Source organism: Agrilus planipennis, unplaced genomic scaffold (assembly GCF_000699045.2).
Source record: "Agrilus planipennis isolate EAB-ADULT unplaced genomic scaffold, Apla_2.0 scaffold260, whole genome shotgun sequence".
In the NCBI taxonomy this organism is placed as follows: domain Eukaryota; kingdom Metazoa; phylum Arthropoda; class Insecta; order Coleoptera; family Buprestidae; genus Agrilus; species Agrilus planipennis.
In genome coordinates, this window is record NW_020442441.1 from 371938 (window position 1) to 396164 (window position 24227).

At 32.5% G+C, this 24227-nt stretch overlaps 4 protein-coding genes and 1 long non-coding RNA gene across 6 annotated transcripts; 2 read left to right on the forward strand and 3 right to left on the reverse strand.

Annotated features, from left to right (window-relative positions):
* Window positions 1-1559: 1559 nt before the first annotated feature.
* LOC108741529 (helicase POLQ-like) lies at window positions 1560-11881 on the reverse strand. The gene is made up of 16 exons (XM_018476354.1): window positions 11654-11881; window positions 10601-11599; window positions 9196-9374; window positions 8853-9141; window positions 8478-8680; window positions 8279-8424; window positions 7986-8226; window positions 7403-7617; window positions 4860-5094; window positions 4664-4793; window positions 3080-3237; window positions 2922-3017; window positions 2550-2648; window positions 2294-2482; window positions 2100-2234; window positions 1560-2042 (listed from the first exon to the last, which is right to left on the reverse strand). The coding sequence occupies exons 1-16, from the start codon at window positions 11754-11756 to the stop codon at window positions 1947-1949; spliced, it is 3513 nt and encodes a 1170-aa protein (XP_018331856.1). The 5' UTR covers window positions 11757-11881; the 3' UTR covers window positions 1560-1946.
* A 308-nt stretch (window positions 11882-12189) lies between these two features.
* Window positions 12190-13620, forward strand: LOC108741526. Its single transcript, XM_018476352.1, has one exon. It carries the CDS (start codon window positions 12258-12260, stop codon window positions 13497-13499), a length of 1242 nt encoding a protein of 413 aa, XP_018331854.1. The 5' UTR covers window positions 12190-12257; the 3' UTR covers window positions 13500-13620.
* A 962-nt stretch (window positions 13621-14582) lies between these two features.
* Window positions 14583-17706, reverse strand: LOC108741525. Of its 2 annotated transcripts, XR_001938521.2 has the most exons (4): window positions 17397-17706; window positions 17230-17335; window positions 17084-17172; window positions 14583-14619 (listed from the first exon to the last, which is right to left on the reverse strand). It is a non-coding gene; the product is annotated as an uncharacterized LOC108741525 (long non-coding RNA). The 2 variants fall into 2 exon arrangements; XR_001938520.2 differs by lacking the exon at window positions 14583-14619 and having other exon boundaries at window positions 17026-17172.
* Window positions 17707-17884: 178 nt separating this feature from the next.
* LOC108741524 (coatomer subunit epsilon) lies at window positions 17885-19086 on the forward strand. Its single transcript, XM_018476351.2, has 3 exons — window positions 17885-18076; window positions 18132-18584; window positions 18649-19086. Exons 1-3 carry the CDS (start codon window positions 17972-17974, stop codon window positions 19069-19071), a joined length of 981 nt encoding a protein of 326 aa, XP_018331853.1. The 5' UTR covers window positions 17885-17971; the 3' UTR covers window positions 19072-19086.
* Window positions 19087-19328: 242 nt separating this feature from the next.
* On the reverse strand, window positions 19329-22010 carry LOC112906375. The gene is made up of 4 exons (XM_025980348.1): window positions 21783-22010; window positions 20730-21728; window positions 19415-19503; window positions 19329-19352 (listed from the first exon to the last, which is right to left on the reverse strand). The coding sequence occupies exons 1-4, from the start codon at window positions 21883-21885 to the stop codon at window positions 19329-19331; spliced, it is 1215 nt and encodes a 404-aa protein (XP_025836133.1). The 5' UTR covers window positions 21886-22010.
* Window positions 22011-24227: the final 2217 nt, after the last annotated feature.

Below are 24227 nucleotides of genomic sequence, written 5' to 3' on the forward strand. Positions count from 1 at the left end.
AATGGGACAAGATGTTAATTATACTTAAAAATGGGGGGATGAGGTACAAAGATAGAAGAGTGATACTTAGTTTTATAAAGAGCAACAGGCAGTTATAGGGATGGGACTGCAACGTAGGGAAGTAAATATTAGGAGGGGAGTCAGACAGAGATGCACACTGTCACCGCTACTTTTTAGTACATCTGCAGGGGTAGATATATAGATTAGTATGCTTAGGTTTGCAGATAATATAGCAGTATTGGCATCTAACAAGGAGGAGCTAGAGATAGCTTTAAATAAAATGGAATAAAAGTAAAACTAAAATACTGGTATGCAGGGGAAGGAAAAGTAAGAAATGAGCGAATATAAAGATAGGAGACGAAAAATTACAAGAAGTGGCCGATTTTAGGTATCTAGGAAGTCAGATAAGTCAGGACGGATGGAGTAGTAGGGATATAAAACAGAGGATAGCGCAGGGTCGAGTCAATAAAAAAAAGTCACTTCTATGCTCGCGAACGGTTAATATAGAAATTATAAAAAGGTTGTTAAAGCTGTGTATGTTTGGAGCACTGCGCTGTACGGGTGCGAAACATGGACAATAGGTGCGGCGAAAAAGAAAAGGTTAGAAGCCTTCGAAATGTGGTGTTACAGGCGAAAGATGAAGACACCGTGGATAGAGAAGGTTAGAAATGAAGAGGTATTAGAAATAATAGGTGAACAGAGGACTTTATGGAAGTCGATAAGAAATAGGCGAGATAGGTTAATAGCACAGCTTCTTGGGCATGAAGATCTGGTGTAGTTTTAGGGAAATACGAAGATTAGCTCAGGATAGGAAAGAATGGAGGTGAGTGTCCAACCAGTCTTAGGACTGACGACCTTATGATAATGATGACACTACATGCAGCAAACACATAAAAAATGAAAAAATGTAAGTTACGTAAATATTAGTGAGTATCATCTAGATAATTGTAATTCTATTAAGACAAATTTGTAAACTTACCAAAAATGTCAAATAAGTCTCTAAAAGTTTCACACCACACATTTACCAAAAATAGCTCTTGAAATCGTGAAGGGTGTACGACATGCGAATTTGCGTCGCACCAATTCTTTCTTGCGTGAAGCAAAGTCTGTAGGGTGTACATTTGCCAGTTTCTAGTAATCTCTGTATGTTCGCGGGTGTGGAAATCTTCGCTGAGGATGTTAATGGCTGTACAACTCAATTGTTGCATTAATGTTGTATTCACATTCCATGTACATTAGGATCATATCACAAAGTTCTGCGGTTCTAAACGCATAACAATAAGTGGCACATTGACCCAATAGCGAATGAGCGAACTACGTTAAAAAGACAAATAACTTTTACAGGTAGGCCGTAACATTATGTACCTTAATGTAATCTGACAAATAACAAAGTGCAAACGAAATAGGACACCGATGTTGCTCATTACCAATTGATTAAAAGGAATGTTGCGTTGTCGCATTGATATACAGGGTTGGAATCGAATTTACCGGTACCATCAACTGTATTTTTTTTCAAAAACGGTGAATACATAATAATAAATATATGATCTGAGATAATCTTTATTTTGCTGTCCTAGGTGCGTAATCCCTAATGTACTATAACAAGTAATACGTCAATATTTTCCTGTGATTTTAGAAAAATATGTACAGGTAATAGGAACATCTATCAAACTTTGTACACATGATAGGTGTAGGTACTGACGCGCACACGTGTACATATCTAGTATATTGAACACAAAAAAATCGATGTGTATAGCATTGTTAAATAACGCTTATTTTTATTGCAAAAATATAAAAAGTACAAAAATAGTTTATAAATTCTAAAAAACTTAATAAAAATCTTGGTATAACACAAAACAAAAGTCAAATATATATTTTTTATACTTAAATTCACAATACTGTTTTCTTGACTTATGATTAAACAACCTTATGGTATTAATGGAACACTAATGGAAAAGTGATAAATCCAACGTTTGCTCTTCGCCATTTAAAACATTTTCGGCTTCGTCTCTTAACGTCTCCACCTTTTCCAGTAAAAGCATCTAATAACAATGAAACAATAAATACATAAAGTAAAAACATAAGAAATATAAACACACCTTCGCAGCTGCAATAAGTTGATTAGCAACTTTTTTTGACATAAATTGAACATTTTTGACAAGTTCATTTGGATCACACTTTGCAATAATTTGAAGAGTTTTATAGCCCGCATTATAAAGTTGCTTGGCTCGAGACTTGAAGTTAAATATATCAACTGAAATTTCAAAACAAAAATATCTAACATTAGCTTTACCTGTTTAACGGATGGCAGTTCCATAAGAGGAAGCAACTCTTTCATAGAACAGTGAGACAGCCTTTCACTTAAACTTTTAAGTAAATGTCTAAATGGCCAAAACTCTTCAATTTCATCACAAAAACCAACGACATTCGATGCAAATGTCGCAGATGAAATCATTAGACTCTGAATTAATCCACGATCAATCTGAAAAAATTATGTAATATAAAATGAACTTAACTAAAGCAATAGATAAATATGTAGTGTATTTTACCTGGTATTTCTCAGATACGTCAAATACTGGCATACCATTCCATAAATCATACAACATTAGTGAAACGTAAAATCTAGTCAAAACGTTCTCTGATACAGTCTAAAAAAAGAAATATCAAGTAATAACAATAGCAATTTAAAATAAAATGCTCAACACGATAATTTTTATCAAGACCAACAACAGGTAGTACGTGCATTTTTGGGACAAAACAACCTACTGACGGTCGTCCTGCACCGAATAGTTTACCAAATTAATTTTCTAGGTCATTGGACTGTACAATCAGTACCTACCTTAATAAAAATTAAAGTAAGCGTTTCATTTCAATATTTTCAATAGTAGATATCACTTTTTTTTGGAATGGATATTTCTTACCTTTATCTGCTGATTTGTAAACAACTTCGTAGTACAAGATTCGGTAATTCCCAGAACTTTTGCGGTTTTCTTTTCACTTTTTCCTAGTCTCATTAACTAGAAGAAGTAAAAAATGTGAGTTTAAGTATCATACAAAAAAAGAGATGTACAACGCTCACCAAATTATAATATAAAGAATTGGACGGTTTAATTTGTTCACATTGGTCGTAAGGAGTAACGAGGTACAACAAATGTAAGTGATCTAAAAGAACAAGACTTTCTTGAGCTTGAGTCAAATCGGCATAAAGGAGATGAGCTTTTGATAACTCCAAACAACCTAAAATACAACTGTATTAATACGTAAACTTGCCTATTAATGTATTCACAAAAAAATGAAAGATAAAAAAGAAATTTGGTCAAAAAAAATGGAATGTGTACTCATGTACGTACGGTAGAAGTTATACATCTATTTACACATTTACTTAGCCGGTAAATCATAGAGTCCCCAGTCCGAAGACCGATTGAACAAACACATCCTTCCTATTCTGAGCGAATCTTTGCATTTTCTTAAAACTGAAACATTCTATATCCCTAAATATTTTCGAACATTAATCTAATCTAGACTTTCCTCTATCCCCTGTTCCGGTTCATAGAGTAAATATATAATGAAAAAAACTCTTTAACTGTTTTAATTTTTTAACTGTGCTCTTGCTACTTCTTTAAATTTTTGATGGGTAGGTTATTCCTTTATACTCTGTACTGACCTATGACACGGACTCATTGACCTACTTCTAATGACTTCGACTGTCTACATACATACGTAATACAAGCTTATAACGTTAAAAGAACAAAGAACCAATCCAGGCTGGTTGCAAACATAAACATCGTCAATCACACTTAATCCTAATAACAATACATGAGTACAAAAATACAAAAGAAATACAACACGGATGCTATGATAGCCTATCACCTCTTGCAGGCTTACTACTTATTTCAGAATCACCCTGCGTAGTAATTACGTATTTATTTAAACAACTATAGTAGTATAAATATGTAAGTCGTCTAGATTTGTTTGGATGGTACCGTTTTCGAAGATTATATTTTAAGCATGATACCCCTTCTTAAAGTACCCTAATGATTCCGTTGTTGGGCGTCTAGTAATAGTCACAACCTACCACTTCTTATATTGTTACATAGTATCCATAAATTCTTATTAAGTACAAAGTTGGTACATTTAAATTAATTATTTAAAACTGCATGTTAACACTTACTAACCTACTATGTTAGTAGGTCAATTAGCAACCGTTTAAATAGCGAAATCAATAATTACAATCAATCATAGTCAAGTCAAGAAATCGAGAGATGCACGGCTCACCGTCTTCACTCACCGTGATAGTTCCATGCCATTTCTAGGTACCCCTTATTATCTAATAAGGTAGGCTTAGATTATTATTATAGTATTATAATTTATTATACCTAAAATGTCGACTAATCATTTTAAATTGTATAATCCACTTTCAAGATTATATTAAAGTAATTATATTATCATCAATTCGTTTCATTGGTACAATATATATGGATATATGGATTCTATGGCCGAATACTGACATTTCAACAACTAAATAGGTTAATTTAGGTGATTTCTGATTTAAAAATTCGATTAAACAACATCTGCTAACTGGGCTAAGCAATAAGCAAATAGAGGCAACAACCTTAATCAACCATCAGTCTTACTGACTGCACCTGTTTTTAAGAAAACATACCTTTGATTGCTGCTTTCCCCAGTTCACTTATAATTAGTTTAGTATTATTCGTCAGAGTGATTGTAGGTTTCTTCTGAGAATGGGTTTCCAATGTATTTTTATTTTTTGATTCGTTCACGATAGTCGATGTCTAATATTAAAAACAATACATAATTTCAAAAATTATAGAAAAGTGAGCACAGTTTAAGTGTGTTACCTCCATCCTTAAACTAATATGAGATGATGAAGTTGAAGTAGAAGAGGATTGTTTCTGAGCATTGGTTTGCAATGCGCCTAATTTAAAAAGACTACAAATAGCGTTGTCGGTTAAATTCTTCATATTTACATTGAGCTTATCTTGTTGTACAGCTAGAAGACTCTTACTTGCTACTTGCTGCAACTGGCTTCTATTGGTAGCTGTACCTAATCCAACGCAGCTTAGAAATAAATGTCTATCAAAGAAGGCAAAAATATGAGTAATTACTTATTTTGAAAGATTTCGTTTACGTTATGGACATAGTCTGTACGGACCAATCCAAAAAATAATGGCAACAGTTCGTTTCTAATATAAATAATTACAGATGGCTTTCACTACGCCATTATCATTAATAGTAGAATTCAATAATGTTGGCTATTTCAATTAAGGATATCAACTTGTCAAACTCACGTCGCAGTCTACGTGCTCGGTACGTACACCTAACAGAATATAAATTTCTTGGCTAACTGATCTGTGGAAACTGTCAGATATGATTTCTTCGAACTAATTGATTCTCATCAGATCGCCGCGTTGTACACAATTCCCAACAGATCACCGATCAACCAAGAAAACTGGAGAAATAAAAAAACGAGATTGTGGCAATGGAAATAATTAAAACAAAAGGGATTAAACTAATAAATAATTAATTACCTACATTTTTAATGAACGCAAATACGTAAGTAAAGGAGCAAAACACGTTAATTAGAGTAAGCCCTTCTAATTTTAATTTTAAGAAGACTAGGAATAAGGGCAAAAACTTAATCCGAAAAGTGTAAAGCTTTATGAAAAAAATAAAAGGAAGAAAAGGCAATAACAGAATCGCTGTGCGATGGGTGAGTATGCATCAATTTCGGTGAAACGACAGAGCACAGTTTATACGATCTTAAGGGTCGCGTCGTTTATAAAGCAATCCTACTAGTTTCAAGTCATATCTCTAGTCTTCTTGCGACCAAACTACCTGCTGTCACTAAACAAAGTTCAATGAATAATTGCAGACGGTATAGTGAACACCATTTGACACTAAGTGAAGGATTGAATAATGTTTAATGTTTGATAAAGTCCTTTTCAATTAATTAAACATTATTGAGTAAAACTAGTGGAAAATTTTTTACCGATGACGCTCATCACGTCATCTGTAATTATTCATTGAACGCTAAATAACAGCGGGCATGATGATTGATAATCTGTTCAAAATTGTGATCCACGTCTGACAGGTCACTTAACCAAAAACCTTATGATCACTAGACTATACGATATAAACTAAGAATAGTAGCTTACATCGGTTTTGACTTTTAAAGAAGTAGAGTGAATGTAATCATAATTACGTTACATGTTACATCACATTCAAAACGTTTCCTATACATGGTGTAACAGAAATAAGTGCGGGACTTGTAGTAGGTGACAGGGTACCTACTATAAAGTAAGAAAATTATGTTTATGTTTGTATATAAAATTAATTCCGGCCATAGTAATGAAATACGACAACGCAACGTCATGTTCTATCAACTGGTAATTGGCAGGATGATGTATTTTTTTTTTCTTCTAATTCAAGACGTTTATCTTACATCCGGTTGTTTATTCATTTAACGTTTAAACCATCCATTTAGTAAATCGATATACAGTTCAAAAAGCTAACTCAACAATACAACATTAGAACAGGTCAGTATATTACCGTAGAACAGTTGTTGTGTAACAATGATGTGACATACTTATTTACGGGTTTGAACCATATCGCCGCTGTAGAGGACAAAATGCTTGATTTCATAGTAGACAACCCCAAAAATAAACACGCGAAATAGCAAGAAGCATTCCCTCCTCTCATGTGATAGTGTGGCAAATTTTAAAAGAACAGTTGCTGCCCCTTATCATTTGCAACAAGTGCAAGTCCTGCTTGAAATTGATTTTTAGCCGCCAATCACTAATCAAATAAATAAGCGTAAGCTTACTTACATGCAATAATCAGTAATAATTAATAAAGAAGTCCTAGTTGAACGATAGGTTTATTGGCAAACCACAAATAAAAAAAAAATACTGCAATACCTCGCTGGTGTTATGAAAAATTGTCCTAATAAAATTAGTTATCTAAATAATCTAATTTACCTACTAATGTTTACATGACCTACATTTTTGTTTCTTTTGTGTTTTTAATGGGTACATGTTGAGGTGTAATTTACACATTGCTGTATGCTATCAACAATACACAAATTTAATACATTTTTATCGTAATAAGAAGTCCAAACATTATATGTTGCAGCTAATTATTTGTTTATCTTAAACATTCGATAACTGCCAATATTTACATTCTCCATTGATGTAGTTGGAGGGTTTTAATCCCAGTTTGCTATTTGTGCACATCTACATTGCTAAGTCAACGGACAGGCTTCGAATTGCAAATTGTTTTTTTTTTTTATTTTTTTGCCCTTAACCATTGCCGAATTCTTCCCTTTTGCATGTAGTTTACAGCCCCAAAGCTCCGCACTTATTTCTGTTAACCCGGTATGTACCTTAGCCCCTTTCCTTCAGAAGCATGCAAGCTTGACAAAGCTTTGTCCATTGGTGATTGTAACAATTCCCTAACTTTAGGTACATCTTCCTTTGTACAGATAAGTATACTTTCTCCCACTTCCCCGAATCCGGCCCTTCCAGCACGACCAACCATTTGCTTATATCGGGATAAGTTTATAAATTCCCTACCAACATATGGCTGCCTCAGAATGACCTAAATGAAATATTTTTAATGAGATTTTGAAGAGAAATAAAAAAGGAAGAATATGAACAGTTGACAATTTAAGAAAATAATTATAGTCGATAAAAAGACAAAATAAAGCTTATTTCCTCCATCAATATCGATGTTTCACGTTTGGGTGTAAAGACTTTATAAAAGTAAATTTTTGGGTCAATAATTTATTTTGAGCGAGAAAATCTACGTTGATAAAACATTTACATTTAAAGGCGAAAGACGACAGTATTGTTTTAAGAAATAAATTAATTTTTCCCCTAATGATTCAGTATGTAAGTAAAAAGTACCTACAGACTAAAGGAAACAAACGGAGAATAAAATAGTGGTATTAAAGAAAGGTAACTTACTCGTTTTGCTGGTAAATTTACACCTGCAGCTAAAGTAGAAGTGCAGCAAATAACACAAATAACGCCCTCTCTAAAAGCATCTTCTAGAAGGCGTCGTTCTTCCGATAACAGACCAGAGTGGTGATAAGCAATTCCAAACTTAATACTAACATTCAGAATTTCACAAATATTATTGTTTCCTTCGTTTTTTAAAGCAGTTATAAGATCTTCTTTCTCCTTTTTCTTATGTTCTCTTAGAGTTCTTCCAAAAATTATACTTATAGCAGAAGTAAATTAATTTAATTTAAACTTACGGAAAAACTACTTTGCATAATAAATGAGCTACGTTTTGGCAACTTTTCTTTGATGAACAGAATATCAGGCAGGAATCCCGTGGTACTACTTCCATAACAAGACCTCCAAGTCTATCAGGGTCAATCTTCTTTAGAACTTCAGAGTACTTAAAAGGATTTGTTTCAAGAATCCATTTTTTAAAATAAAGGTATTGCTTACAGAAAAGTCCTCTTTCCTCACGATTTGAAACATTTCATTATTTGGCTTATCCCAGTGAATTCTGGCAATTTCATTACCAATTTTAACATATTCAATGAGTTCTACTGGTCGGAAATCTTTTTTATATACATCGGCTTTTAAGAATGTACAAATATCAGATAAATTTCCTATGGTTGCACTCATACCAACAATTTGAATGCCATCTGAAACCACAAGAAGATAGCTAAATGACACTTTCTATCTCAATCATTGAGTGCTGACAAAAAGGAATTAGTCATTATTGTTAAAGTAAAAATGCAATACTGACGACGACGCTGTTTGTCACGAATGTCATTTGTGTTCACTCTTGGCCCAAAAAAAAAACAACCTCTTTACCTGTATATTTCATTTCATTCATGTATATAATTTTGGTCAGAAACGTTTCGAGAGTAGGTCCTCGTCCTGGTTCTCCAACTAAATGAAGCTCATCAACAACTACAAGTCCTACTTCATCTAAGCGTCCCTTTTCCATTAAACTATTAATAAGCCCTAAAGCTTTTTCTATAGTAGCAATATAAACTGAATTCTTATATCTTCTTTTCTTTGGTGGATATGTGCCTTTACCCGCAGCATATTCTTCAATTAAGAAATCAAGAGCTACAGCAAACGGCGATAATGCCCAAACCTATTAAAAAATAAGAGCTATTAAAACTAAATTTAATGAAAAATTCAAATTTACTTTCTCTTGAACAATTGCAACGTAAGGCAAAACGAATATAACATTTTTTCTACGACAGATTATTTCTCGTAACATAAGAATTTCAGCAACGAGTGTTTTCCCTCCACTAGTAGGTAAAGCATACACTAAATTAGAGCGATTTTTTATAGCCGGTAGATTTAAACATTCCTCCTGCCAATCTAAAAAGTCATTATCAAATACAAATTACACAGTAAAGGCGAATTGTGAACCGAACATATTAATATTCTAAATTTTAAATTCCAAAACATATTAATATTCTAAATATTAAATGGGATCATCAAAGACGGAATTATCGTTTGAAAAAATACGACGTGAGTTCATCATCAATAAGGTCATCAGTCCTCTGCTATTTCCTATCCTGAGCTAATCATCGCATTTCCCTAAAACTACAATTACCCATATCCTTAACTGTTTATGAACAGTAATCTAACCTAAGTCTACCTCTATTGCTCTTAACTATTGTTTCTGCTTCTACTATGTCTCTAACTAGCCCTTTATGCCTGAGAAGGGATCCTACCAAGCTATCTCATCTATTTCTTACTTATTTCCGTAGAGTTCTCTGTTCTCCTACTCTTTCTAACACCTCTTCATTTTTAACCTTCTCTGTCCATGGTATACTCATCATTCACTTGTAACACATTTGGAACGCTTCTAACCTTTTCTTTTCCGCCTCAATCACCGTCTACGTTTCGCACCCGTACAGCTCCCGCTCCAAAACATAACACCTTTAACAATATTTTTCGAATTTCTAAATTAACTGTTCGCGAGCATATAAGTGCATTTTTTTGTTGAAAGCGACTCGACTATGCACTATCCTTTGTTTTATATCTCGACATTCCATCCCGACTTATCTAACTTCCGAAATATCGAAAATAAGCTAGTTCTAATTTTTTATCTCTTATCTTTATATTCGCTCTTTCCTTACTTTTCTTCTTCCCTTGCATACCAGTATTTTTTTTACTTTTATTTATTTTCATACAATACTATTTTCTCAATACTGCTTCCATTTCATTTACTGCTATCACTAACTCGTACTTGCTAGATGGTAATAAGTGTGATATAAGAAAAATTTTCCCAATGCATTCAGTCATCCCTTCGTTTAATAATAAAGTAATATAAGTCCAATAAACGTAATTTAAAACTTTTTAGAGATGTTTCTTTTTTATTTAAAAAGATCTTGTGGGTTTGGTGTGTTCATAATAGATTTTAGAAAAGCAGGTGATATCTTCAGATAAAACATGTTTTATGATTCATCACATTCATTTTCGCCAGTCGAGATAAAAGGAAAAAATGCCGATAAAAAAGGCGCTATTTCTATGTTCGGTAAACATTTTCCCTTATCCGTAAATTTCATTTAAAAGCAAAAATTATAAATAGAACATACCATACAGCTTTTCAATTCCTTTGAAATGTTGTATTAGTTCATTCACTTTCATAGGCAAGCCAAAGAAAGGTCCGTACTCTTTAAACACAACTTCTGTTAGCAAGGTCTTATTAACTAAATGCTGTGAAATAAAGGATTTATCAATATTTTTTAGAAGAGCATTCTTTAAAGAATTATCAAAATTGCCATTGCCTTCATCCATTTTGTTAATTGCATTTACCATCAGTGAATCATTCTTCCAATCAATTTCAGAATTATTAAAATTTGTAACAGAATTAAGAATTCTCTTGTCATTTCGAATTGTTTGATCGGGCAATAAAAATTTATCTTGATTTGGCCCCAATTGAAAAATTGATGTTTCTACTTCTTCAAATAATGAAGCTATTTGAGTTTGATATTGGGAATTTTTAAATAACTGCGTCACACGGAAATCAACGGTTTCATTCCAAATATCGTCATTAGTTTTGTTTGAACTTCTGATAGTTTCATTATTCCTCTTCAAAACTTTACTTACATTCTCTTCCTTTTCAAAACTTTTTCTTTTATTTCTATTTGCATCTTTATCTACAGCAGGAGGGTTGATCTGACTAATAGAAGTGACTGCAGGTTTTGAAATTACATTTTGAGTCATTAAACCACTATTTAATACACATTTATCGATTTGTTCTAGGAATTGCGTAGAGTTGCATAAATCAATAAAAGAATCATTCTGAGACTGTTCAAAAAGGTCTTTATCAATTTCCTTTAAATTTGTACTACTTTTATCAGCTAAACTATCGACTTTATTTAAAGAATGATTGGTCCATTTTGTATTTCCATCAGTGTAACTTTGTTCTGATTTATTGGAACAGCAATTTGTCGTATTTCCATTATCATTAGAAATATTCTTGGTTTGTTCTATGTTTGGTGGTATGTGGTGCTTATTTGTCATAGATTCTGTACTACCTGTTGCATTAATTTTAGGCATTTTAGAGGAGACATTTATCTTCGTATATTTTCCTGTAAATAAAATCAATAAAATCTGCAATAAATAAAACTGGGCAATTGTTTTACCTTTCCCAAATTCGCTTTTATTCTCACTATTATTCTTCACAATAAAGCTTGTTAGTTTTGGCATTGCCGTACACTTGCAAATAAAATCTTCTTCATCACTCATTTTCCTATTCAATCGAAAACATCTAAACTGTTGTTTAACTATTAGAATAAATTAAAATGGAATTCAACTAACTTTTTTGATTTACGATCTACAAATAACAGAAGAAAATAAATTGAAAAGTAAGGTTAAACATAATAACATTATCTATGGGTTAAACGAATTTGAATTTTATTACTGAACGTTGCCATATATTACGGTAATCATTAATATGATATTGAAAACAATTAGCAACATTGATTTTTGTAATTATTCTACTTAGGTAAGTTTTATTAGTCGTGATTTAGTCCACCTTAATATTTTTTGTATTTATAAAAATATAATTGTTATAACCAATAAAAAATTTAAAAATTTCTACATGGCAACGTTGACAAAACATTAATAAAACTAACCAATGAAAATGTAGAGTATGTATCTATGGTATATATTTAAACAGTTAACCTCAAATTGAAACTATTGTCGAAAACGTTAATCCAATATTAATTACAAAGTACTTAAGAAAAAATGTCTTTACAAATACAAAGAGAATTAGAAATGAAGTTACATCAACAACTTTACAATAATATATACTTATTAACATTGACATATCCACCTTCTGATGCATTGAAATCGGTGTTTAAAAAGGATATGTTCCTAAAAAATAACAAAACCGCCTTTCATCACGTTATTCATTACTTGTTATCCATTCTAGATCCAATTAAAATAAAAGAAAAAGTTTCTGCATGGCCAATTTTCGAAGTGAAAATGGAATCACAGTTTAGAAATGAAATAATGAAATATTTAAACGAAATAAGTCTTACTTATGAAGACTCAAACATTCCTCAAATTATGCCTTCCCATTTAATTTCGCCAGGAGGATTTAAATTTGTAAAATTTATGCTAAGAGTGTCAGAATTTGTGTTGCTAGAACATTTGAAACGTGATCCTACAATTAATGAAAGCCTTATTTTATCAATAAGACCATCTAAAGATGCAGCTGTTACCAGGGAGAGAATACAAAATTTAAATACCCTTACGCTGAAGATTAATCAAAATACTCAAGGGAAAATGGATGAATTTGAGAAGGTTGTACAGCTTGCTAAAGAAGAAGCTAGCAAAATAATTTTCAAGGTAAAAGAAATTGATGTAGCTATTTCTGAATTGAAAAAAAAATGCAACACAATAAAAGAAGAAATTAAAACTGATTTACCTTCTTTTACCATTGAAAGTGGATTTAATGATGAAATAAACATTATTAAAGAAAAATTGGACAAAATATTAGAAGTGCATAACCAGTTTAAGAACTGTATGCATTTAGCACATTACTTAAATAATGAGAACAATATATTAGAATATAATAAAGAGAAATTCACAATTCCCACAGAAACCTGCAAGTTTCTAAGTAAACCTGATATTTTGGTATTTAAGGATCTAGTTGATGCCTTTACTGACCATATTAATCAGCTAAGGTTGAAATTTAAACCCCTGAATGAACATCAATTAAAAGAGAGCTATTCCAATTGCAGTTATTTACTTGAAAAAACTATTTCAACCAGTAGTGACTTAAAGGAGCTTTACACAAAACTGGTGTCTTTATCTGATCATGCAAATGACGTTTTACCATTAGAGGAAGTAAGGGAACCTTTTAGGCAATTAAAATTTTCACAAGTTAATGAAGAACAGGAAGATACGACAGTCTCTGGTGATTCATTATTAGCAATTCCTCTCGAGATTTCTTCGGAAAATAAAGAAAATATTTACATTTAAATTATTGCTTGCTTTAAGAGTTTTTAAAGTATTAATATTTTACTAGTGCATTAATTATAATAACTAAATGTAACGTAACTATGTTTAAGCTACAATAAAAGAAGAAATTTAAGCCTTTCATTCCAATTTCAATTACCCAACCTTAGTCTATTACCCATAATTACTGTGATAATTACATATGTCCTACTGTGGCCCTAGACTAGGAAATAGATGTAAAACTCGTGAGATTTTGACGATACTAATGACATCTAAGTATACACTACATTAGTAGACCATACTTGGAATATATATATATAAATGGTAGCAAAGAAAACTTCGAATATTCACTGCCATCTATACATATAACTATGAAACGTAACTTAAGGCGCGCATTTCAAAATTACACCAAATTTTAATTTTTTTTTGTTTGAATTGGAATTTGAAAAAAAAAAAAATAATATTAACAAATTTAATAACAAAGTGTGAATGCAGTAATAAATACAATTAGCACAATATACGAGTAAATAGCAAAACATCAATTAATTAAAATAATAGATACTAAGACAGGTATCTTTGTATGAACAAAGAAATTGTTATTTACNACTAATGACATCTAAGTATACACTACATTAGTAGACCATACTTGGAATATATATATATAAATGGTAGCAAAGAAAACTTCGAATATTCACTGCCATCTATACATATAACTATGAAACGTAACTTAAGGCGCGCATTTCAAAATTACACCAAATTTTATTTTTTTTTGTTTTAATTGGAAATTAAAAAAAGACAAAAATAATATTAACAAATTTAATAACAAAATGTAAATACAGTAATAAATACAATTCGCATAATATACGAGTAAATAGCAAAACATCCATTAATTAAAATAATAGATACTAAGACAGGTATCCGATCCGACGTGACTTGAACCTTGACGAAACTCTTGTACAAACTAGAGTGGGTGGATCGGCTTGCGAGTTTCAATTATTTAGGGAGCCGGACCATAGGTTCAACCATAATGGACCACCACATTATGATCCCGAGAAGAACGTGTCACACAAGTAAATGATGGCGTCCTCTGGGGTAAAGCACTCCGGACGTAAACTAGTCCCCCATTCGGATGTCCGGGCGGGGACTACCTCGGGGGATGTCATCAATAAGTGCAATAGGGATAGGTGCAATGTTTCACGAGTCGGAGCGTGGAATTTTAGGTCAATGAGGCAGGTAGGGAAATTAGAAAATTTAAAAATAGAGATGGATAGATTAGAATTAGATATAGTAGGTATTAGTGAAGTCCGTTGGCCCGAAGCTGGAGACTTCTGGAGTGGGAACTTTAAAGTAATACATACAGGATCTGTAGAAGGTAATTCGGGGGTAGGAATTGTAATGCGTAGGAAAGTAGGGCAGAGTGTAGAAAGTTATTTACAAAAAAGCGATAGGATAGCTATGGTTAAATTAAACTCAAAGCCGGTAAGAACGGTATTAGTGCAGGTCTACATGCCTACATCATCTTACAGTGATGAAGATGTAGAAGCAGTTTATGCAGATATAGAAGACGTGTTAAGTTTAGTGAAAGGACAGGAAAACCTAATAGTTTTAGGAGATTTCAACGCAGTAATAGGTGAAGGTAGTGGAGGCAATAGCAGGTTCTTTTGTATTAGGCAATATGAATGATAGGGGAGACAGGCTGATAGAATTTTGCGATAAACATAACTTAACCGTCGCGAATACTTTATTCAATCATCACGTTAGGAGGCGCTATACGTGGAAGATGCCAGGTAATTTAGGGAGATATCAGTTAGATTACATACTTGTTAGGCAAAGATTTAAAAATAAAGTGAAGGACTGTAGGAGTTATCCAGGAGCAGATATAGATAGCGATCATAACTTAGTATTTATGAAGACCAATCTTAAATTCAAAATTCTGAAAAAGAGGGAAGGTAGGAGACGTCTCGACTTAGAAAAGCTAAAATGTAACGAAGCGCGTGATAGGCTTGGTAAAAAGACAGACGAAATACTAAAGGAGGCTGGAGAAACGAATGACGGGGACATAGAGACAGAATGGAACTGCATTAAAACGTGCCTAAAGTCAGCAGCTACAGATATACTAGGTCTTAAACAAAACGAAAGTAGGAAACCCTGGGATACATGGGGAAATTCTAAAACATGCAGGACAAGAGGTTAGACATCGTATGTTTAAGCTAGTTAGTCACATTTACGAAACGGGGAAAATGCCAGAGGATTATAAACGGAACGTAATAGTAACATTACCTAAAAAGAGGGGCACGGATAGGTGCGAGACATTTCGAACAATTAGCTTAACTTCCCATGCGTCAAAAATCTCAACTAGAATTGTACAGAAGAGGATGGAAAAAAGGGCGGAAGAACTATTACGCGAAGATCAATTTGGGTTTCGAAGAAATAGAGGAACGCGGGAGGCCATTCTAGCTTTACGGGTAACAATAGAGAAAACGATAGAAAAGGGAAAGTGTGCGTACATAGGATTTGTAGATTTAGAGAAAGCTTTTGACAATGTTAAATGGGACAAGATGTTAAATATACTTAAAAATATAGGGATGAGTTACAAAGATAGAAGAGTGATACTTAGTTTGCATAAAGAGCAACAGGCAGTTATAGAGCTGGTGATGCAACGTAGAGAAGTAAATATTAGGAAGGGAGTCAGACAGGGATGCACAATGTCACCGCTACTTTTTAACTGTAGGGATAGATGAGCAAGGGCAAAAGATTAGTATGCTTAGATTTGCAGATGATATAGCAGTATTAGCATCTAGCAAGGAGGATCTACAGATAGCTTTAAATAAAATGGAAGTGGTACTGACAGATCAGTACTGTACGAAAATAAATAAAAGTAAAACTAAAATACTGGTATGCAAGGGAAGAAAAAGTAGGGAAAGAGCGAATATAAAGATAGGAAACGAATAATTAGAAGAAGTGGCGGATTTTAGATACCTAGGAAGTCAGATAAGTAAGGATGGAAGGAGTAGTATAGGGATATAAATTAGAGGATAGCGCAGGGTCGTGTCGCCTTTAATAAAAAAAGGTCACTTCTATGCTCGCGAACGGTTAATTTAGAAATCCGAAAAAGGTTTTTAAAGCTGTATGTTTGGAGCACGGCGCTGTACGGGTGCGAAACATGGACAATAGGTGCAGTGGAAAAGAAAAGGTTAGAAGCTTTCGAAATGTGGTGTTATAGGCGGATGATGAGGATAACGTGGGTAGAAAAGATTAGAAATGAAGAGGTATTGCAAAGAATAGGAGAACAGAGAACTCTATGGAAGTCAATAAAAAATAGGCGAGATAGGTTGGCAGGACACCTTCTTAGGCATGAAGGGCTAGTCAGAGACATATTAGAGGCAGAAACAGGAGTTAGGAGGGGTAAAGGTAGACCTAGATTAGATTACTGTTCGCAAATAGTTAAGGATATGGGCTGTTCTAGTTTTAGGGAAATGCGAAGTTTAGCTCAGGATAGGAAATAGTGGAGGTACGTGTCCAACCAGTCTTAGGACTGACGACCTCATGATGATGATGATGATGATGAAGACAGGTATATTTGTATGAACAAAGAAATTGTTCTTTACCTAATTTAGTACTGCTTCCTGCTTCTACAAGGGGTGCTAACGTTTCAGAAACTGCAAAAATATTGTATTGTCCATTGTGAGGGTACTTTCTATAACAAATAATTTTATATGTTTTGGATATTTGAAACTGTTATCTGCAGAACTACCTGTAGTTGAAACAATTCTGCTTTTTCCCCCATATGTTTTCAGTGGATACAGTACTTTTTCATCTTTTAATGGGGACAGAAAATACTCTTTCCTTTCTAACCAGAACTATTTCAGAAAATAATTACTTATTGTAAAGCATGATTGAAGTACTTAATACATTACTTACTTTCAGGATAGGTAAAAGTACTTCTCACAAAAATTTTAAAAATAAGTTATGAAACTACTATTACTCAGTATACGCTATAACTAGTAGGGAATTCCGCCAGTAATTGCAACCGCCGGCGCATCATCTGTTGTCGTTTCACTAAAATGTATGTCGCCTAGTATGTCGGTAATGCCGATTTTTTGTAATTTAAAAAAACTTACGTGGGGTAAACTTAGGTGTCGCCGACGCTCGACATTTCATATCCTGACTGTGGGCCTAGTCTGCCCTAGTAGCATAGATAATAGATACACAAAGGGTAGTAGGGTCTTGTTACCGCTAGCATGCCGCTAGCAGTACAAATCATAGATTAAAGAAATATATACTGTCAATTATAACCTACAAATATTATGAGTAGTTATGATTTTGTCTATGGTGATGTCTTAATAAGGATCTTACCCTTTGTGTATCTATTATCTATGATACCACAGCTGCATACAGTTGTCAATAGTTGTGTACATAGATAGTTGTGTACCTACAAAAATCGTTACACGTCAGCTGCAAGTTTTCTATTCTGAATAATTTCAATACAGTTCAGGATGTCAAGACAACAACAAGAAACGGACGAACTGTTCGAAATTAGAAACTATTTTTACATTGGAAATTATCAGCAATGTATAAATGAGGCCCAGAAATTAAGAAAGGTGAGGTTTTGTTTATAGACTTACTACTTGCTCATTGCAGTTATTTGTACTTTAGCCAACTTCCCCTGATATTGCTATTGAAAGAGACATTTACATGTATAGGGCATATATGGCACAAAGCAAATTTTTAGTGGTACTCGATGAAATAAGTAGTTCATCTCCACCAAGTATACAATCGCTTAAGATATTAGCAGAGTATCTCTCAAATAAATCAAAGAAAGAGGGTGTCCTTAAGCAGTTAGAACAAAAACTGTCGGAAGGATCAGTAGCTGGCAATGATACACTTGTTTTAGTAGCTGCTACTATATATGAACAAGAAGACAATTTGGAATTAGCTTACCGAGTGTTGCATAGCTCTGATAGTCTTGAAGCATTAGCATTCATTATTGATATACTACTGAAACTAAACAGAGTAGATATTGCAAAAAAGAAATTAAAAGAAATGCAAGATAAAGATGATGATGCCACTTTGACGCAATTAACCCAAGCCTGGGTGAACATTGCAGTGGTAAGTATAATATTTATTAATAGTAATGTTTTTCCTGCAATAACAGCTAAAAAATATTTTTTAGGGAGGTGAAAAGTTGCAGGAAGCTTATTACATTTATCAGGAACTAGTGGACAAATATGGTTCTACTCCTTTACTTTTAAATGGACAAGCAGTAACATTTATAGCACAGTTAAAGTATGAAGAGGCTGAATCGGCTTTACAAGAAGCCCTGGACAAGGATTCTAACAATCCTGATACTTTGATTAATTTAGTAACTCTTTCGCAGCACACAGGCAAATCTCTCGAGGTAAATTTGAATGCATTAATTGATCCCATTCTAATTAGATACATACTAGCAGTACATCCAGGCTCGCCGCAAGCGGGCTTGCATGGCGTGCATCGCACACGGGCGGCACGTTCAATGGGGCGCCAAATTCTCATCATTGTGCAGTTTTTGCAGTTGCAAAATATTCTTACAGTTTTTAAGAAAAGTAGAGAATGTTGACTTGACCGATCCTTATCGAAACAGATGAGGGTCTCGGAGATTGTTGGAATCGGAATGTTCCTTTGTAAACAAAATTTTCTCACACTTTTATACACTGCAAATAACAAGAATAGTTCATTGTACTTATAAAATATGTTGGTATTTGTGAAATTAAGGTTATTTTAACTGAATACCAACAGCAATCAAAATTCTATCAAACGTTACCTTTTTAAATATTTTCTTTTTATTTTTAAAATACTCAATTTTTGGGATAATTTTTAGTAGTGTATTTTTACATTGTCCTAATCAAAACACAATAACACAGTATTTAGTCATTTTTTTCAAATTAAATACCTCCTGTAACCAAAAAAAAAAAANCACTAGTAGGTAAAGCATACACTAAATTAGAGCGATTTTTTATAGCCGGTAGATTTAAACATTCCTCCTGCCAATCTAAAAAGTCATTATCAAATACAAATTACACAGTAAAGGCGAATTGTGAACCGAACATATTAATATTCTAAATTTTAAATTCCAAAACATATTAATATTCTAAATATTAAATGGGATCATCAAAGACGGAATTATCGTTTGAAAAAATACGACGTGAGTTCATCATCAATAAGGTCATCAGTCCTCTGCTATTTCCTATCCTGAGCTAATCATCGCATTTCCCTAAAACTACAATTACCCATATCCTTAACTGTTTATGAACAGTAATCTAACCTAAGTCTACCTCTATTGCTCTTAACTATTGTTTCTGCTTCTACTATGTCTCTAACTAGCCCTTTATGCCTGAGAAGGGATCCTACCAAGCTATCTCATCTATTTCTTACTTATTTCCGTAGAGTTCTCTGTTCTCCTACTCTTTCTAACACCTCTTCATTTTTAACCTTCTCTGTCCATGGTATACTCATCATTCACTTGTAACACATTTGGAACGCTTCTAACCTTTTCTTTTCCGCCTCAATCACCGTCTACGTTTCGCACCCGTACAGCTCCCGCTCCAAAACATAACACCTTTAACAATATTTTTCGAATTTCTAAATTAACTGTTCGCGAGCATATAAGTGCATTTTTTTGTTGAAAGCGACTCGACTATGCACTATCCTTTGTTTTATATCTCGACATTCCATCCCGACTTATCTAACTTCCGAAATATCGAAAATAAGCTAGTTCTAATTTTTTATCTCTTATCTTTATATTCGCTCTTTCCTTACTTTTCTTCTTCCCTTGCATACCAGTATTTTTTTTACTTTTATTTATTTTCATACAATACTATTTTCTCAATACTGCTTCCATTTCATTTACTGCTATCACTAACTCGTACTTGCTAGATGGTAATAAGTGTGATATAAGAAAAATTTTCCCAATGCATTCAGTCATCCCTTCGTTTAATAATAAAGTAATATAAGTCCAATAAACGTAATTTAAAACTTTTTAGAGATGTTTCTTTTTTATTTAAAAAGATCTTGTGGGTTTGGTGTGTTCATAATAGATTTTAGAAAAGCAGGTGATATCTTCAGATAAAACATGTTTTATGATTCATCACATTCATTTTCGCCAGTCGAGATAAAAGGAAAAAATGCCGATAAAAAAGGCGCTATTTCTATGTTCGGTAAACATTTTCCCTTATCCGTAAATTTCATTTAAAAGCAAAAATTATAAATAGAACATACCATACAGCTTTTCAATTCCTTTGAAATGTTGTATTAGTTCATTCACTTTCATAGGCAAGCCAAAGAAAGGTCCGTACTCTTTAAACACAACTTCTGTTAGCAAGGTCTTATTAACTAAATGCTGTGAAATAAAGGATTTATCAATATTTTTTAGAAGAGCATTCTTTAAAGAATTATCAAAATTGCCATTGCCTTCATCCATTTTGTTAATTGCATTTACCATCAGTGAATCATTCTTCCAATCAATTTCAGAATTATTAAAATTTGTAACAGAATTAAGAATTCTCTTGTCATTTCGAATTGTTTGATCGGGCAATAAAAATTTATCTTGATTTGGCCCCAATTGAAAAATTGATGTTTCTACTTCTTCAAATAATGAAGCTATTTGAGTTTGATATTGGGAATTTTTAAATAACTGCGTCACACGGAAATCAACGGTTTCATTCCAAATATCGTCATTAGTTTTGTTTGAACTTCTGATAGTTTCATTATTCCTCTTCAAAACTTTACTTACATTCTCTTCCTTTTCAAAACTTTTTCTTTTATTTCTATTTGCATCTTTATCTACAGCAGGAGGGTTGATCTGACTAATAGAAGTGACTGCAGGTTTTGAAATTACATTTTGAGTCATTAAACCACTATTTAATACACATTTATCGATTTGTTCTAGGAATTGCGTAGAGTTGCATAAATCAATAAAAGAATCATTCTGAGACTGTTCAAAAAGGTCTTTATCAATTTCCTTTAAATTTGTACTACTTTTATCAGCTAAACTATCGACTTTATTTAAAGAATGATTGGTCCATTTTGTATTTCCATCAGTGTAACTTTGTTCTGATTTATTGGAACAGCAATTTGTCGTATTTCCATTATCATTAGAAATATTCTTGGTTTGTTCTATGTTTGGTGGTATGTGGTGCTTATTTGTCATAGATTCTGTACTACCTGTTGCATTAATTTTAGGCATTTTAGAGGAGACATTTATCTTCGTATATTTTCCTGTAAATAAAATCAATAAAATCTGCAATAAATAAAACTGGGCAATTGTTTTACCTTTCCCAAATTCGCTTTTATTCTCACTATTATTCTTCACAATAAAGCTTGTTAGTTTTGGCATTGCCGTACACTTGCAAATAAAATCTTCTTCATCACTCATTTTCCTATTCAATCGAAAACATCTAAACTGTTGTTTAACTATTAGAATAAATTAAAATGGAATTCAACTAACTTTTTTGATTTACGATCTACAAATAACAGAAGAAAATAAATTGAAAAGTAAGGTTAAACATAATAACATTATCTATGGGTTAAACGAATTTGAATTTTATTACTGAACGTTGCCATATATTACGGTAATCATTAATATGATATTGAAAACAATTAGCAACATTGATTTTTGTAATTATTCTACTTAGGTAAGTTTTATTAGTCGTGATTTAGTCCACCTTAATATTTTTTGTATTTATAAAAATATAATTGTTATAACCAATAAAAAATTTAAAAATTTCTACATGGCAACGTTGACAAAACATTAATAAAACTAACCAATGAAAATGTAGAGTATGTATCTATGGTATATATTTAAACAGTTAACCTCAAATTGAAACTATTGTCGAAAACGTTAATCCAATATTAATTACAAAGTACTTAAGAAAAAATGTCTTTACAAATACAAAGAGAATTAGAAATGAAGTTACATCAACAACTTTACAATAATATATACTTATTAACATTGACATATCCACCTTCTGATGCATTGAAATCGGTGTTTAAAAAGGATATGTTCCTAAAAAATAACAAAACCGCCTTTCATCACGTTATTCATTACTTGTTATCCATTCTAGATCCAATTAAAATAAAAGAAAAAGTTTCTGCATGGCCAATTTTCGAAGTGAAAATGGAATCACAGTTTAGAAATGAAATAATGAAATATTTAAACGAAATAAGTCTTACTTATGAAGACTCAAACATTCCTCAAATTATGCCTTCCCATTTAATTTCGCCAGGAGGATTTAAATTTGTAAAATTTATGCTAAGAGTGTCAGAATTTGTGTTGCTAGAACATTTGAAACGTGATCCTACAATTAATGAAAGCCTTATTTTATCAATAAGACCATCTAAAGATGCAGCTGTTACCAGGGAGAGAATACAAAATTTAAATACCCTTACGCTGAAGATTAATCAAAATACTCAAGGGAAAATGGATGAATTTGAGAAGGTTGTACAGCTTGCTAAAGAAGAAGCTAGCAAAATAATTTTCAAGGTAAAAGAAATTGATGTAGCTATTTCTGAATTGAAAAAAAAATGCAACACAATAAAAGAAGAAATTAAAACTGATTTACCTTCTTTTACCATTGAAAGTGGATTTAATGATGAAATAAACATTATTAAAGAAAAATTGGACAAAATATTAGAAGTGCATAACCAGTTTAAGAACTGTATGCATTTAGCACATTACTTAAATAATGAGAACAATATATTAGAATATAATAAAGAGAAATTCACAATTCCCACAGAAACCTGCAAGTTTCTAAGTAAACCTGATATTTTGGTATTTAAGGATCTAGTTGATGCCTTTACTGACCATATTAATCAGCTAAGGTTGAAATTTAAACCCCTGAATGAACATCAATTAAAAGAGAGCTATTCCAATTGCAGTTATTTACTTGAAAAAACTATTTCAACCAGTAGTGACTTAAAGGAGCTTTACACAAAACTGGTGTCTTTATCTGATCATGCAAATGACGTTTTACCATTAGAGGAAGTAAGGGAACCTTTTAGGCAATTAAAATTTTCACAAGTTAATGAAGAACAGGAAGATACGACAGTCTCTGGTGATTCATTATTAGCAATTCCTCTCGAGATTTCTTCGGAAAATAAAGAAAATATTTACATTTAAATTATTGCTTGCTTTAAGAGTTTTTAAAGTATTAATATTTTACTAGTGCATTAATTATAATAACTAAATGTAACGTAACTATGTTTAAGCTACAATAAAAGAAGAAATTTAAGCCTTTCATTCCAATTTCAATTACCCAACCTTAGTCTATTACCCATAATTACTGTGATAATTACATATGTCCTACTGTGGCCCTAGACTAGGAAATAGATGTAAAACTCGTGAGATTTTGACGATACTAATGACATCTAAGTATACACTACATTAGTAGACCATACTTGGAATATATATATATAAATGGTAGCAAAGAAAACTTCGAATATTCACTGCCATCTATACATATAACTATGAAACGTAACTTAAGGCGCGCATTTCAAAATTACACCAAATTTTAAATATAAAAGCAACTGATGAGCATTTTGCAACCCTTATTCTTAAAATCCTCTTTTTGTTTCTATTTTAACTAGTTCTTCCCGCTTATCCAGTCACGGTAAGCACGAAACTGTTAGCGCCATTGCTTCCAGTGGTCGAAATTCACTTTTGTGAACAATTTGTTTAATCATTTTCCTAGTGTTAGAATAAATAGTGACCTTAATTCA